The sequence below is a fragment of the Eschrichtius robustus genome, chromosome 12 (genome assembly GCF_028021215.1).
Source record: "Eschrichtius robustus isolate mEscRob2 chromosome 12, mEscRob2.pri, whole genome shotgun sequence".
NCBI classification, from domain to species: domain Eukaryota; kingdom Metazoa; phylum Chordata; class Mammalia; order Artiodactyla; family Eschrichtiidae; genus Eschrichtius; species Eschrichtius robustus.
Window position 1 is genome coordinate 65,650,880 of NC_090835.1, and position 17,536 is coordinate 65,668,415.

At 37.9% G+C, this 17,536-nt stretch overlaps 1 protein-coding gene across 1 annotated transcript in view; it reads right to left on the reverse strand.

The window, feature by feature from the left end:
* The window catches only part of GFRAL (GDNF family receptor alpha like), a 57,672-nt gene that overhangs the window by 18,670 nt on the left and 21,466 nt on the right, over window positions 1-17,536 (reverse strand). Inside the window, 1 exon segment of the mRNA XM_068559176.1 lies at window positions 13,761-14,011. Coding sequence (XP_068415277.1) covers window positions 13,761-14,011 — 251 coding nt within the window.

Below are 17,536 nucleotides of genomic sequence, written 5' to 3' on the forward strand. Positions count from 1 at the left end.
TGTCAAATGGGAGGATTATTTTCAAGCATTGATCCAGATCCTGACACTATTAATATTAACACCCTGTTGTAGGAATCTGCTTCTGGCCATCAGTCATTCTTTCTGCAGTTTCTTTGAGGCAGGTGATGATGCACTTGGAGAGCACCAACACCAGATAGCCATTGCTTTCTGTAACAAGTGATGTCAATAGAGCCAAATGCACAGGAAAACCTCATCTATAAGCTCCACATCCCTATTCTAAAGATGGTGCCTTCCAGGGCAGCCCCAAGGACACCATCAGAGAGGTTCGAGCATCCCACGTAGTCAAACCTGGAAACTGAGTCTTGCTTACTCACCGCTCTCCTTGGGAGGGTGGGCAAATCTAGGGTGAACTTGTAACAGGTCACAAGGATGAAACTGTTTGATGGATGATTGCTAAATGAAACTGTTTTTCCCGTCCCTCCCTCCGTTGTTGGGAAGAAAAACTTACATTCTTTGTTACTGTGCATTCTTTGTTACTGATTAACATGTGTGGGCATTCTTGCTGATTTTGCTTGTTTCTCTCATCTTAACCATAGAAACCCAAGAATTTCCTTTAAGACTCCTGCTTTCTCCCCAGAAGGCAGGAAGGTAGTTTTCAAGAAACTAGTCTGTTACCCTCCTCATTTGCTGGTGAATCAGTAAATTTCTCTTTCCTTTGTCCTCAAAACCTAGTCCTTATTACTCTCATTTGGCATCGGGGGGCAAGGACTGAATTTTCGGTAATGAACTTAGGGGACCTGAGATGTTTCTGTGTGGAGGTTAGTGTGGGAAATATGACTTATTCAAATACATTCAGGTTTCATTTTGGAGATTCAAATAAGTAACCTTATCTAGCTGATCCCCCTCTTCCCCTTGGTTACTCTTCACCTCCAAGCACAATTTCACTCAGTTCTGCACTATTTTCTGAATATTGGGTGTTGCGTGCAGTAACTCAAGTGATGACACTGTTCTGAGGTTTTCTGACTTGTGACTTTTATCCATCACATCAGTGGTTATCACTGTGGACAGTGAAATTGCAGGGCCAACAAGACTTCCTCCAGGGATCCATGTTTACTGTTTCATGTTTATAACATGACAATCTTGGTCCTAATACATCTGGGGTATTAATAATTTATTCATAATAAGAAACAGACATCACCTCACCATTCTTTAATCAAAACCAGCACCTCTCTTGCTCTTGACTCTATTGCATGGGGATAAATGGGAGGTGATGAGATCTTTTGCTCCACTGGCTTGGTAAGCAAACTGAAACACATTTAGGAATCATGATTCTAGGGATGGCATATTTTTTCTTTTCTTTTTTTTTTTTTTTTTTGGTTCTGAAACCAATTCCAATGGGCAGGCGATCTGCACACCTACAAGCAATTCTTGGGTCACCAGAGAGGAGTCTTAGTATTCAACTCAATTCTGATACCATCTACCCAGAGATGGCGTCAGATTCCAAAAATCCTACAAGACTCCGCCCCACACAAGTCCACACTGTTACTTGTACCTCTGTCCCACTAGCCATAAATGAGAGGTTCCCAGGACCTCTTCCTTGGGCTCAATTAATTTGCTAAGAGTGCCTCACAGAACTCAGAGGAACATTTTAGTTACTAGATTGCCGGATTATTATGAAAGGATATAATTCAGGAACAGCCAGATGGAAGAGATGCATAGGGGAAGGTGTGGAGAAAGGGCTCGGAGCTTCCATGCCCTCTCCAGGCATCACTCTCCATCACCTCCATGTGCTTACCAACCTGGAAGCTACAGAAACTCTGTCCTTTTGGGTTTTTATGGAGGCCTCACTGCATAAGCATGACTGGTTAAATCATTGACCATGGGTGTGATTTCAACCTCCAGCCCCTCTCCCCTCCCTGGAGATTGTAGGGGTGGTGCTGGAAGTTCCAACCCCCTAATCCCTTGGTTGGCTCCCCTGGCCACCAGCCCTTTATTCAGATTACCTAAGGGCTTTCCCAAAGTCTCCTCATTAACATAACAAAGGACACCTTTATTGCTCTTATCACAGGGTTTTAGGAGCTCTGTGCCAGGAGCAGAGTCCAGGTTGAAGACCAAATACAGTAGAGACCAAACCCTTGTATCTTGGGTCCTACATCTGAGGATTGAAAATATTTGGAAAAAAAATTCCAGAAAATTCCGAAAAACAAAACTCGAATTTGATGCACGCTGGTACTATTTTTTTACATAGCATTTCCATTGTATTTACAATTACTTACAAAGCATTTACATTGTTAGGTATTATAAGTAATTGTAAAAAAAAATAAGTAAATAAAACCCAAACACCTCAATTAAATAGAGTTGGGAGAGCTGAATGGGGAGCTCTCACACGCTATTACAATAGCAGAGGCCCACAAGAAGAAGAAAGACTTCCCTTCTTTCCTGGCAAGGACTCAGCCAATGAAAAGCCATGGACTCCATTTACTCCAGCCCTCCTGACTTCCTTTTCCCCCTCTGTAAAAGCCTTCTCCTTCCCTTGGCATTTGGGAACTTGCATGTGGCTTGCCGTGATTGTAGACCCCAAATTTCAATTTTCTGCTGATCCCTAATAAACCCATCTTTGTGGAAGAAATATCTGAATCTATTTGTTTCAGAACAATATAATCTAGAGATGATTTAAAGTATATGGGAGGATGTGTGTAGGTTATATGCAAATACTATTGATACACCATTTTATGCAGAGGACTCAAACATCCATGGATTTTAGATGGAACCAATCTCCTGTATATACTGAGGGACAGCTATATGTATTGCTTATTCTAAATCACAATGTCACAGTATCTCAAAACAACCAATGTTGAAGCTCCTCCAATGCAGATAGTATATGCTTATAGAGATGACTCATGTAGGAAAACATTGGTAGACTTTGGCTGACTTCAGAAAAGAATCAATGCAATGAGTACTCCAAGCCAGTGTTCTCGTGGACCATGAAAAACAAAATGTAGTCACTTACGTCAAAGGGACCTAAAGTGGAGATGGAAGGCCATTAAGGAAGTGAAACACACATCCAGCCCTGAATGCAACATACTTTCGAACCAGGCATCCTGAGACCACCTGGAACCTGTCTTCTTTACTCCCTGGAGTCGACAGTTTAGCAGCCAATCTACTACCAGCAAGTGGCTGAATGCCTGCCAACGTCGACCCGTAGTTCCATAAAAATAGCCTATGTAAATTCTCTGGGATATCTTTGTCTGTTGCCTTTATGAACCTGACCATTTTCTATTTCCCTCAGAGCACATTTGAGGTGCTACACGGATCAGTGCCTCCAAAACTGCAATGCTTAAGACCGCAAACAAACTCTTTTTATTACTTACAGCGTTCAGCATTTCTTGGTTGACATTCTTTTTTTTTTTTTTTTTTTTAGATTTTATTTTATTTTTTTTTATTTTTTTTCACACACACACACTGTATTTTATTTTTACAAGAGATAAATAGACTGACACCAAGCATTGTCCATGGATGACCACAACAAAAGCAACAATGATTGCAATTACCAAACATGAAACACACTCATACTATGTCATAATATTGACATTCAGTCCAGTAATCCTCCACTGTAACACCTCCTTTACTTTGCAGTGAAAATTGATTTGTATATTCTTTGCCTCTGAGTCCTTGTGGGATTTTTTTTTGACATTCTTGACGTATGGTACCCAGACAAGCTGTATCTGCAACATCTGATGCCCTAATTTCATCTCAGAACTACTTAATCAGAAACTCTGGGGTGGGAGCCCAACAATGTGTTTAACAAGCACTGTAGGTGATTCTCTTGCAGTTAAAGTTTGAGAACCACTGCTCTAAGCCACTATCTCAATAAAAGTTTTAGGAAGGATAAGGACATCTGCTTAAAATCTTTCATGACACTATGATGCCTACTGATTACTAGGTTGACACAATACACCAGGCTGATTAGGTTGATATGTTTCTTAGTAGCAGACAGTTTCCAAGATATGTAAGTTATTTGATAGTTATTAAATTAGACTTTTGTTTTTCCTTAAAGGTCTTTGAGAGATTGTCTAGGTTCATGCTACTCAGAGTGTGATCCCTGGACCAGCAGCATTAACATCTCCTGGCAGCTTGTTAGAAATGCCAATCTCAGGCCTTCACCCAGAACAACTGAATCAGAATCTGCATTTTAACTAGAAACTATGTGATTCTTATACACATTAAAGTTTAATATCAAATGTCCAACTTCATCATCTGACCTAAAACCATTCAAACATATATTTAAGAAGTCACTTATTCTGAGAAAATATGACACCTTAGAACTTCTGGAAATTAGTCTGTTTCCCACACCATCTGTGTGACATCATAATGGTTATGCAAAAATTGATTTGTGTGATTTTCCAAATCCCTCAAAGTCTATAGTAAGAGTTTATATTTACTGAATTTTACTATTGTTATGGATATTTCTCTACATGAATTAACTGATATAATCTTTGCACCAACATTCTGGGTTAGCATTGATTTTCCATATCACAGACAAGAAATTGAGGCCAAAAGTGAGTAACTTGTTCACAGTTACTTATCCTGTAAATGATGGAGAAATTATCCAAACCCAGCATGCTGGTGCCATATTGCCTCTCTAAGACTAGGCTCTAGAATAAGGTCTATTAACACTTCCAAACATGACATCTGATTATTAGAGGCATTGTTGTTAATCATGGTTTTTAACCAAAAAATCAAGGCTGGGGCCAAGGAAGAAGGGAGGTGAAAAAAGCTCTGTGTGTATTTTAGGTTTGAAAGTTAATAAAGGTTTAATACACTGATTTACCTCTGAGGCCCAGAGCCAAAGAAATATCCAGAATTCTAAGTAGCATAAAAGCCTGAAGTTACAGAGTTTACCATGGATCTGATTTTTTTTACATTGGGTGGTAACTTAAGTCATTCTAAAGAAATGGTTTATTTGTTTTTATTATTCTTTATGTTGCTAACTTATAACACACATGCCTGTTCTCTAAAGAGTTCTGAAGAGTTTGCAAATAATGAAAAACAGGTTCCTAAAGGAATAATTTTTAAGAGGAAAAACATACATTTATAAGTGAGTGTCTACGAATTGGATGGACTACAAATTCACCATGGAGCCACTTTAATCCCAAAAATACAAAATACTGGACAATTTAGAGGCTATGTTATAAATATGAATACAGAGTAGAGAAATTATGTTGAATGTTCCTTGGAAAACCAAGAGATTTTTTTAGCACCTGGACTGAATTTGAAGGAAACTGGACTTGAATTAGAGTTTTGTGTAGGAACCAAGAAAAAGTCAGTGGTTTTGGCTAGATGAAGTGATTTATTTAAAGCCAAAACTTAACATAAAGCTCCTGGAATACCAACCTATATGAATTGGCTATAAGAGAAGGTGTTGTGTGTGTGTGTGTGTGTGTGTGTGTGTGTGTGTGTGTGTGTTGCGTGTCTGTGTGCATATGTGTGAGCATATGAGGGGGAGAGAGTGAGAGAGAGAGAGAGAGAGAGAGATTTTTGCAATGGAAATGTCTTTCACAATTCACTTCGCTCACTGTTTTATTTATAGTCTATAACCTTACTTTCTCAAACAGCCAGTGACCAGATGACAATAAAAATTAAAACAAGAATTGACAAAAGTGAGTTTGAGCCTCTATTAATCCACTTTGCACAGTCTTTAAATTATTTTCCTGAAAATAAGTGTAAAATGTTATGCAGTTTAGGAAAAACATACAAAACTATGTATTAAGCACTTCTGTGCCTAAATGGGTGTGTTTAAAGGACCTTCTATAAGAATGCTTATTAATGGAATGTTACTTTTAGATCAAGACCTTCACTGGGAATAGACAGATGAAATATTATAAGGCAAGATGAAACAGCAAAATAAATAATCTATCCATTGAACGGAGACAAATAAGATAAGTAAGACAGTCTTACTGGCAATGTTGATATCTAAGACGAGGCCTCAATAGACAGATGGGTGAGAAGTGTGGCTACAGGAAGAAATAAAGTTGTAGAAATACTTACTAATCTGAGGGCTCTTTTCCCAAGTTTCTCAAAAGGCTATATACATGTTTAGGAGTTTTTATATGAATATTTCACAAAAGCCAGGTAGTTTTGTAAATCTATTGGAGACTGTCTTTTTTCATCCTTGTTACTAACAGACAGGGCTACCTGTATCCTAGAGTTCATTAAGGGGATAACACACATTTAAGAACAAAAATGTGTTAGAACCAATTGCCTATTTCAGTGCTGACACCACACAAGAATCAACTGTAAAAGAGTTTCCCACTATTCAGACTTTTTGAAAGTAGAACTGTGAAGAGGAAAAGTATTGGAAAATATAAGGAGCCTGAAATGTTTTTATTAAAGTGGGCAGTAGCAACCCAATCTCATTAATTCCTGATTCCTTTGCTCAAATATTTGAATTGAAAATTCCAGCTTAAGTGGAAACACAAATGAGTGAGGCTCTTAATAGGAAAGCTATATTATGAAGAGAGGTCTAATAAGGGGGGAAAAGAACAATGGTATTCAGAAGGCAGTGCTGCCACAGAGATAGAGTTGATTCATTGATTCACTCATCCATCCATCCCCATCCATCCATCCATCCATCCACTCACTGTTTATTGAGTAGCTAATGTGTGCCAACTGTGTTTTTAGGCACTGGGGTGAAGCAGGCCAACTTAAGAGCTGCATGGTATTAGTCTTGCCTTTCTGTGCACAGGAGTTTCTCATTCCCTGAGAGGTGTGAGCTAAAAGAGGTTCTGGGTTCTCCGGCCACTGACTGGGTTTTTCCCACATGTGGATTAGAGCAGTGGTTCCCAAACTTGGTTGAAAATCAGAAACACCTGGGTGATTTTTTTTTTTTTTTTTTAATACAGATTTCTGAGCTCTACCTCAGGCCTACTGAATTAGAATAATTGAGGTTAGGGTCAAATATCTATATTTTAAACAAACCTTTAGATATTTCTGAAGGATGAATAGGTTTGAGGGCCAAGAATTCCATGTCCATCTTCTCAGTACTTTGCGGTTGTCTTTGTGATCATCAGGCTCTTCATTAATAATGAAAAGATTGTTCCTAACAGAGTTGGGGAACCAGCTGTCTTTAGTGAAACATTAATATAGAAACTCCTAAACATGGGTATAGTCTTTGTTAAACATCAGAAAAAAGAAACCCAATAGTCCAGTCCTGAATCCAGTGCCATAAAACAGTGGTATCTAAAGTCAGGGTGATTAAAATGTATAGAATATCTGCTATGTAACAGGCAGTTTATACACTTAATCTCATTCAAGCTCTCTGGATGCATACGGCATCTCTGGCAAGCCCTAATAGAGGTACAGCACAGACCCCTTGGATTCTAGAGCAAGACTCCACCATCTGTAGGAGGAGCTCATTTGCCATTTAAAATATAGTTCCTAACATGTTGCTGGGTATTAAGAGATTCATTAAGTCATTGGTTCCCAGAAAGGTGAGTACAGGATATCATTGTTAACTAATTGGACAGCTGTCACACCACAGACCCACCTAGATGTGGCCTGAGAGACCAGTGGTGAGGGGACATCCTCCCCAAGGGAGAGCATGAGCAGTGCTCTTGATTGCCTGCTTTGCAGAGACAGACATGGATAGAAGTTAAGACTGATGGGCAGTGGTAGATTGCTTGATCAGAGAGATGGAAAGAGCATCCTTGAAAGACTGTAGACAAGGGAATGAAGGGAAGAGGTGTATGGAAGGTCCTGTGGTAGTAGCACAAAGTGGGCAGATCAGATAGTATGCACCATGGAGTAGGCCCTCAACAACCAGGTCAACTATTGACCTGCCCAGAGGAGGCCAACCACTCCCTCTTCAGCCACGTAATGGCTGTGCACTGAGCATGTGGTGGCAAGGATGGCAGCCATGCATGTCCCCACAGACTGGACTCCGTCTCCCTCAGGCCGGCCCATCAAAGTTCTGCCAGTGCTGAATGCCAAACAGCACAGCAACAGCAGAGACCTGTATGGAGCCCACAGTTTGGCAGGTGGGTGGCAGACTGATGATACCATAACTCTTCCACCCTGAAGAAGGCAGTGATGCATTCCTGCTGGAATTTATACCTATTCTGGGTATGGATCTGCCTTTGCTCCTTACCATCAAATACTTCCTCCAATGCCTAGTCCATCTTTGTGCAGATGCAACCTGACGCTGCTTCCCCTTGGATCTGGCCCTGGACGCCTCCTTCTTCCCTCCTCAGTGCTTTTCTGTCCCTGCAGCATGAAATGGACATTAGGCTCCACTCAGTATTTATATATGTACTATACACAATTTCCAGGGAATCAAGGTTCATGGGGCCACCCCTGAGAAATGGGACACAGAATCCAAAGGATGTCTTTCCTGTCCTTCTGCCATGAAGACAGTTCTGAGATGCATTTCTCAAAGCACCTTGGAAGGTCCCAAAAGGAACAGGAACACTTGAAAGAGCTGGAGTGATAGTGTGAGTTGATTCCTCTTGACTGCATTGTACAGAGTTTTACAATAAAGATATGAGCTCAGGTAGAAACTGGCTGGTTTTCAAGCAGAGATCAGAGAGATTAAAATGAGGACCCTATGACATGAAAGCTGACTGTCTTAGGTCCCAAATAGTAAGAGATACGACTGAACAAGATTGTTCAGTCATAAAAGTCCCAGTATTTCTGAGTTAGACAAATTGACTCAGCTAAGCAGCAAAAATCAGATTAAGGGGAATACATTTTCACTCAAGTCCATTGTTTAGATTAGCTTAAATCATTGCATTAGAGAGAGAGGTATGAGGGTGAGGAAGTAGGGCAACAAGGCACACTTGGGAACTAAGTCAAGAAAACACTTTTTTTTATTGTGGATACTGGCACATGGAACTGACTGAAAGCAAATATATTAGAAACCTAACACATTTTTAAGAGATTATGTTGCCAAGGAAGCCACCGGTTGGCTTGCAAAGAGTCTGTGACTGCTAAATGTTAAAGCAACTCACAGTCTCTCAAATCTCGTGAGCAGGATATGGTCTAGGAGAGCTCCTGTTCCCGAAGGAGGGCATCCTCTCCCCCAGCCTACTGTAGATACAGCTGTGGAGGATGGTGGATAAGGAAAAAGCTTCCAGAGGGCAAGATGGGAGCCTTAAGGGTGGTTCTTCCCAGATATCTGTCAGAGAGGCTTCAAATGTCTACCAGGCAGGATTTCATTACTGGGTGCTATAACTCTCCCTTTTTGCCTTATTTTGAATGGGCGTCTTTATTGATGTTATGCTGTTCCTGTTAATATACCTATGACATGCGTGCATGCGTGTGTGTGTGTGTGTGTTATTTGTGTTGGAGGGATGGTAGGGAATAACTTCTTTTTCTAGTTCATGGGCTGCCTGTCCACTCCATGGTGCTACATCATCTGGATTGCACATCACCCAAGATCCAGGTCTTTGAGCTAGTGACTGTCGCTGGATGAACATTTGGGAAACATTGGGTCATCTCCCTTGGGGAAAGGGTAAGTACATTCTCTTTGTAGACAGAAGAGTGAAATAGATATTGGGTGAATTGTGGCAGAGTCTTACTTGTCAGTTAATAACCATAGTTGCCTTTTCTTCTGGTTCAAAGCTGTACTACAGTTTCCCAGCTTTCTTGCAGACAGCTGTGGCCATGTGGTTGAGTCATGGTCAGCAGGACGTGGGTGTAGGTGACGTGCACGGCTTCCACTACCAAACCATAAAATACTCCTCTGTGACTATGTTGCATTCTGCATTCTGTCTTACCCTCTTTCCAGCTGAGTGGAGAGGGCTATGAAGTCCGTCATGAGAAAGAGACACACATTGGGAAGAGGCTGGTCCTCTAAATATAGGTTACTATTCAGCCTTTAAAAAGAATAAAGCCATCATATGTGTACAAACTTGCAAATGGGTCAATCATATATTTTTAAATTAAAAAGGGAGCTGTAGAGCAGGATGTATAGTTTGATTCCATTAAAAAATATCTGTGTGTGTGTGTCAGGGAGAGGGAGGCACTGTTTGAGTGTGTACAAAATGTATAAGGTACGTATATTTTACAAGCAAAAAAAAAGAGAAAGAATGTACACCAATCTTGTAAACGTTGGCTCTCTCTAGAGAATGAGATTGGGGAAAGAAGTTAACTTATTTTTGTTTCTATATTCTGTAAATTTTGTTTAAGCTTGTATCCCAATTATAATGTTTTCTGTTCCCTATAGGATTTAATATAAATAGGTAGTCTCTTTTTATGTATTTATTCTTTTTAAAAATAATTCTTCAAAAAGAAGCTGAGCCTTCAGGGGCAGAATGGGTTTATTTCCAAACCTCTTTAAGAGATTTGTCTACAGTTGGCATAAAAAGGCAACTTTGCACCAGGAGAAAAGAGAATATTCTTGTCAGCATGCGGTACACACACATCTGTAGATTGAATTTTTCAGTGTAGCAGGGAAAGGCAGCAGCAATCTCTTAATTCTTTCCATTTCTGTGGTCCTCTTTGTCTTAACCAATTTTTTTCTCTTCCTTTTCTCTCATGCCTCTCTCAGCTCTAACTGCCAACAATTTGCTCTGGGCTGCAAGATGCCAGAGAGAAGTGAGTCTGTGGATGCAGAGGTGTGCAGGTGAGTGCAAGTTGGTGGCCAAATACCCGGTGCCTTCAGGATGCTCAGTGCCCAAATGTGGTCCTGCAGACTGGAACCGAGGCACGCTCTTCAACATGTTTTCAAAGCTCAGATCTGAGACGAGAACGAAGAGGTTCTGCCTGAGAAGGCTGTGGAGCATCCTGAACCAACACAAGCTTGTTGTCCTCATAGTGTTACAGGCAGGAGAACACCGTGGGCTGCAGTCAACCAGCCAGGGCTGGACTCCTGCATCCACTGCATCCTGGACATGGAAGCAGAGTGACCCAGCTCACCTCTCAGCTGCCTTTATCTCCCGTGTGAAACTGCAGAAATAATATTGTCCAGCTCATGGAATGATTAAGGTTAGATGAGAAGTGTGACCCCAGATAAGCACTCATTCTAGCAACTCTCTCATTTTTTATAATTATTATAAGACTCTGGCTTGGATACATCAAGGTAGATGACTTCCAGATTTGTTTCAAGCAAGTGTTCTTCAAACTTCCGAGAGCAGCACATTACTGAGTCATGAAGTCAATTTAGTAGGTAGTCAGCATTGAAAAAATATAATGGAATAGAATAATAATTTTTAAAAAACAGAAGACACAGCACGTAAAAATCTAATGTCAAATGCATTGCTTACTGTGGTCTGAGGTCAAGTGAGTTTGAAAAACAATGACTTGAAGCCAAACAAAAGTGGCAAATGGAAAATTTTCTCCAACTGTCCTCTCTGGTCTATTCAATTCTGTCCCTTTCAGGTAAAACAAGCAGAAGGAGAAGGGCTTTGGAAACCAGATGTAATGAGAGCTGATTTTTTTGAGAGGTTGATAAAATGTACTAACATTTTTTAAATTTTTATTTTATATTGGAATATAGTTGATTAACAATGATGTGTTAGATACGGGTGTATTTTGATAAAGTGTGAGCATGCTGGGCTGATGTGAAAAGTCAGAGGCAGTGGTTAGAATTCATTCAAAAATCTCCATGTGCCACTTCCCAAGTATATGGGGCAGGGGATGAGGATTTGTTAGAACTAGCCAGGCTAAGGATTTAATTTGTGTTTTTGTCTGAAACTTTTCCTATTAATTCAAGTACTCAGAACCCTGACAGAAGGCCTTTAAGGTTCCTTTAATTCTATAAACATATCACTTAAAATTCCTACTTTTTGTAAGTAATGTTTGAGGAGAAAACCTCATCATGTTTAGTCTTCCGAAGTGAGTGAAGAAAAGTGAAATCATTTTGAATTTTTATTTTTCTAAAACATTATAGAGTATGTCAATGTTTATGGATTTTTGTGTCCATTTCTACTGTTTCTTCATGAATATATATGTATTTTTGCTCTATACAGGTAGCCAAATACAATGAAAGCAAAACATAAGAATTATTAAAAACACATGGGAGAAAACCCGGTTTGGAAGTAGAATTAGGTTGCTTGCACTGGCATTCTCAGGGAATTTATGCCCAAGGAATTGGTTACCACTAACTTGTAGAAACTACATTTTTTTTTCTGGACACCATTTACTATGGAAAAACCACTTATAAATAATCATGATAGTGTAATTGTATATATTGTTGTTGGTTTAAGTTACTTTATTTGGTATTTCCTTTTGTAATATTATGAGCCATTCATTATAAGTACCTTTATTTCCAACAGAATTAGCCACCTAGTATTAATCAGAGAGGAAGATTATTTAGAAAATATGACTCAACATATATCATGCAATTTTCCTCTTTGTATCATGATTTCAGTTGAAATATGTCTGTAGTGCTAATTATGGAAATTCCACAGAGAGCTCTGTTGGAATCAAACCATACACTCTGAGTCGTATGTTTATTACCTAATACATAACAAATCACAATTTTGATCATATTGGCTAATGTGTTATCGCTTTAGTATCTTTAAAGAAAAATAGAACAAAATTTAAAAAATGTGTATATCTGTTTATAGTTAGATAGATATATATAAAGATATATACAGATCTGTATCTGTCAAAATTTGTATAAATATAAAGATTTTTTGCAATGAAATGGTAAATGTCTATTATTCCCTCCTGGAAATGGTGCTTGTGGTTTGGTGGTTACACCTAGGGGCTTAGGAGCCGGGGATGTTTTGGGACTCACATAGTTGCATGGATTAACCTTGAAGGTAGATGATGGAGAGGTCTTGAATTAGTGTGTGATCACATCGTTAGGCTTTTTCCTAGAAGACTTATAGCCAAATCCCTCTCAACCACTTGTTCCCTTTGAGACTGTAGACAAATTATTTAAATTCCTAAATCTGTTTTCTTATCCCTAAAATACTGTACATAATAACTTTAGAAAATGTGTTTTCCATTCCCTCATGCAGGTAGATCAGCAGACATATTAAAGACCAAGGGGAGATAACTAAATCCAAGGGTAAATATGTTTTACTTAGGTTGGGACAGCTGTATAGTAGATTGTTAACTACCCCCTGATGAATCCAGCTTTGGATATACACATCCTTCTCACCGTGACTGTGAGCTTGACCATGTGACTTGCTTTGTCCAGTGGGGCACTAGCAAATATAGCAGAAGCAGATGCTTGACAAGTACTTGTTCACTGGGGATTAGCTGCTAGGGATGCTGCCATCACCATGAAAGATCCAGGGTCTACTGCTGCAGAGGTCATGTGGAAGAGAACCACACCATCCCAGACAATAGTCCTTGCTAAACAACACCTGAACAGACTGGCCTCGGTCTCACCACCAGATGATTGTACCTTCATGAGAGACCCCAAACAAGACCATCAGAAGAACCACCCAACTGAGCTAAGGCCAGTGAGAAGAATTGTGAACAAATAAATAATTCTTTCAAGCCACCAAGATTTGGGTTGGTTTGTTACTTGCAATAGATATCTGTTACATTCAGTTATCTGGCAGGATAAACCTTTTAGGCTGTTGATTTTGAAATCAATGTGACACCTAGGAGTGATCGATCATATAAATTAACAACATGTATCATTTGCAGATAAAAGAGTAAAATAGCAAATGTGCAAAACATAATCAGAAAATAAATTTTAAAATTAAAAACATAGAGTTGACTTTGTGACCAAATTTTCTGTGCTGGACTACTACTTTGTGCTGTATAGACAAAAACAAGAAATATATTATATATGTGTGTGTGTATATATATATGTATATATATATAATTGGGTAACTTACTGAAACATGATTTTCTATGAAGCATATGCTGGAAAATCTTGCACAAGGATTCTTCACTTTGGGTAGTGGTCCTACATGTGCACTGCACTTGAAGGACTGTCCCAAGGGTACCAATGTAAGCTGCTTTGCAGTCATTACTTCCGGAGCAAGTGAGGTCTTGCTTGCTTAAGGTGCTGATGCAGGTCTCATCCTCATGGCACTTTCTTATCACACGCTGCCAGCACTTTGCCTGGAATGTTCTATAGCGCCTCCTAGAAAGAGTCAGGAAATGGAATTAGTCTCTGAATAATATTATTTCACACTAACATGTAGTGTTGCCTCACCTAACGAAAGATTGACATAAAGCAAAATGCCTTCTAGATGCTTCTAAACATAGTTGAAAACTAAGTTTGTACATTCAAACATCCCAACAGAGAGTGTGGAAGAAAACGTAGCGAAAACTTGTGAATTATTTTCCTTTTGTGATGAAAGACAGAGGTTAAGTTTAGGATTACCTGGATGACTCTTCCTTCATTACTAATTTTATTTCACTGGGTGATGACTTGCAGTAAGAACTCCTTGAGAGATTTATTAGCAATAATTTCTGAACCAGAATGTGGTTTTGAGACTAGCATTTGGCCATTGACTCCCACAAAGTGATTTCAGAAAAGTCTCTTGACTTTTCAAGAGAGTTTTCCTACAGGATGGGAGGTACTGTATTCTTTCTCAATATTTCTAGACAGACTAATTAGAGTTAACAAAATGCTCTGAGGTTCTCTGGCAGCATGAGCTAATTTAAAGCAAAACATGAGTTTATTTAATGGTCGAGATAATCCATTAGAACCATATCCATTCATAACTTTTCTGACTACATATATCATTCTTGCTGTATTAGCTTTGAATAAAATCTGGATAGTGTACAATAATTTCATATTTGAAACTTTCACAGTAAGAACATATCTACTTAGTGGAACCAAGAATATTAATCTTCCTATTTATCACGTATAATTATTTTTTTCCCTGTCTTGAATACGTCACCATCAAACACGCATGAAAACCCTCTGAGTACATGTCATTTGTCCTGTGCTTATTTGCTTTCATGTTACTCTGCTTAAATCCATAAATCACATTATTTTCAATAATCTTGTATTTTAAATCATCTTAAAGGAATCAGCTTTTAAATACAATGGTAAAAATTAATTAATATATTAAAATTTATATTTAATAAAATACTACAAATTTTTTGAGCATATAATTCTGAATCCAGAAGAACAAATATGTTCCTTTAATGCAATTAAGGGTTTTATATATAAGATGTCATCTAGGTGTAAGCATTGGCAGTACTGGTTGTCATCTATGAGGTTGACAGGTGCCATTTAGTCTTTCTTAAATATATGTTTTACAAAGTTTAAGTTGCATGATTTATCTCCTCATAAAAGTTATTTCATACAAAAAAGTAGTTGTGAAATTTTGCAAAAATGATGAACTGAAGGATATTTAATTAAAAATTAAAATATTATAAAAATACTTTGGTATACTTACTATCTAAATTATTTGAAAAAATTAAATATGGCAAAATATTTTATATTATAGGAATTTTGTTTTATGTTTGAAATGTTTTGCTGTGTAGCTGTTTCATTATCCTTATTTTCTCGATATACTGCAATTTCTTATTCTGGTTTATTACTTCAACCATTAAGTATTTAAAAGAGTAATTTTTAAAATAGAGTTGATTATTTAGTGTTTAGTTTTGCTATAAGTTTCTGGTTATACTGTAAAATGTAAAAGAATATGGTCTGTGTAGTTTCTACACACAGAATGTATTACATTTGCCTTTGTGACCTAATATATAGTCATACTTTGTGAATATTCCTTAGCACTTAAATATGTCTATTGTGGAGTTTTGCTTTTAAAAAGTAGATAAAATTTCTTGTAAGCAATTACTTTTTTTCACTACTTTCTGGAGTTCATACATATGGAAAAACAATGTATTGTAATTTCCTGTAAATTCCTAAACATTTATAATTGGCAAAATATAATCTCACCTCCCAGTGTGTATCAGTATTGGGCAAATTAATTGAAAAAATAGCTCTTTATATCACCTTCTTTGGCCTTTTCAAATAAACAGAGGTGTTTCAAGACCAATCATGAAAAGAGTAAGCGGGTACAGGGACAGAAGTTGTATTTTAAAATCCAATTGCTCTGCTTTGCCCCATGTATAAGGGCTTCTGCAAGAAAGATCCATGATAAAGGCTTAACATTCTCACTGAAGAAGTTGTTTTTCATTTGGAGATTTTTTTTTCCATCTGAATTACATTAAGGATAATTTAATATAAATACTGGAAATCTCCCTAAGGCAAAATCTGCTTGAGAAAATGACAGAATTTGTCTTTCATCTTGACAACTAATATTGTATGATATTTCCATCACCTCTATAAAGTGTTCATTCAGAGACTATTTGCATATGGTGAAAAGAAAAAGACACACAATCCTTACTCCCTGAATTAATATATAAAAGACAGGAATTACATAAGAAGAGACATGTATCTGTATATTAAAACATTATAAAAATTAAGAAGTACAGATATTCAAAAGTGGAGGGAAACGAGATGAAGTCTTTTGAGAGCATATCGTGTTCCAGACCCTGCACCAAGCACTTTGGAGAGGTTGTGAAACCCAGGAGTCCTTGTGGAGGAAAATCACCAACTCTGTATCAGTCAGTCTGAGGAGGTGTTGATGCCAAAGTGAGGTTCATGCAAAAGTGTGTGTTTCGGAATCCATCACAGGGCTTCTCAAGGACTGTAGCAGCAAATCCCATCACTCGACATTAAAATATGGTATTTGATAGGGAAACTCAGATATATCATCCTGAGAAAATTGAGTACTAATAACTCCAAGATAATGACGTAGAATATCCGGGGCCTTGGCACTGGAATCAGGTAAAGCTTGGTACCATCCATGGAGACATCTGGCATTTTTACAGGGATTACTTAAAAAAAAAAAAGTGTCCTCTGGCTGGGTAAAATGTTATTTGGTTTCACTGTTAGTGAAGATAGATGATAGACAGTAATATTTTACTTGTGATATGAGAAAAATAGTGCAATCAAATGTTTTTTACCACATTTCATTGATTACAGGAGACACAATTATTTTATTACAACTAAAATCACTTGTTGGCAGTTGTTATTGTTTTAATTTAATACTTTTTTTTTTTTTTGGTCATTGAGCTTAAGATGCATTCCAAACATATTAGGGATATTAAAATGTGCAAAAATTTTGCATCTTTGAATCAACGAAATATAATAGTACACTGAATAAGGATTTTTGAGATATAAATGAGTTTGAAAATTTTTAATTTCATGTAAAAAATATTTTTATTGTTAATTTTATTATTCATTCAAGAGAAATAATTAGTAAAACTTAAAATAACTGATAAACATTTGCAGGAAAAGATCCGCAAATAAAACTTTCTTAAGAACTTTGACATTCTGTATAAGTTGAAGCAAAAAAATATAGTCAATGCTTTAGCACTCTGCTGAGATCGTTACCCTTTATCTTACAGAACGTGTGTTTTAGGGAAGCAGTTCTCTTTTTCTGACAAATGTTTACAAGATCTGCAGCTACTTTGCAAGTTGGAATGACTGACAGTAAAGGTGTGAGGATAGTTAAAAGGCGGAAGGAAAGCAGTTCACCAAGAATCAGCTCATTCAGGAAGTGATGTCATTAAATCTCATTTGCCAGTGGTTCAAGCAAGGTGACAAATGTGACAATCTTTCCCTGAGCTATCACACCTAGCC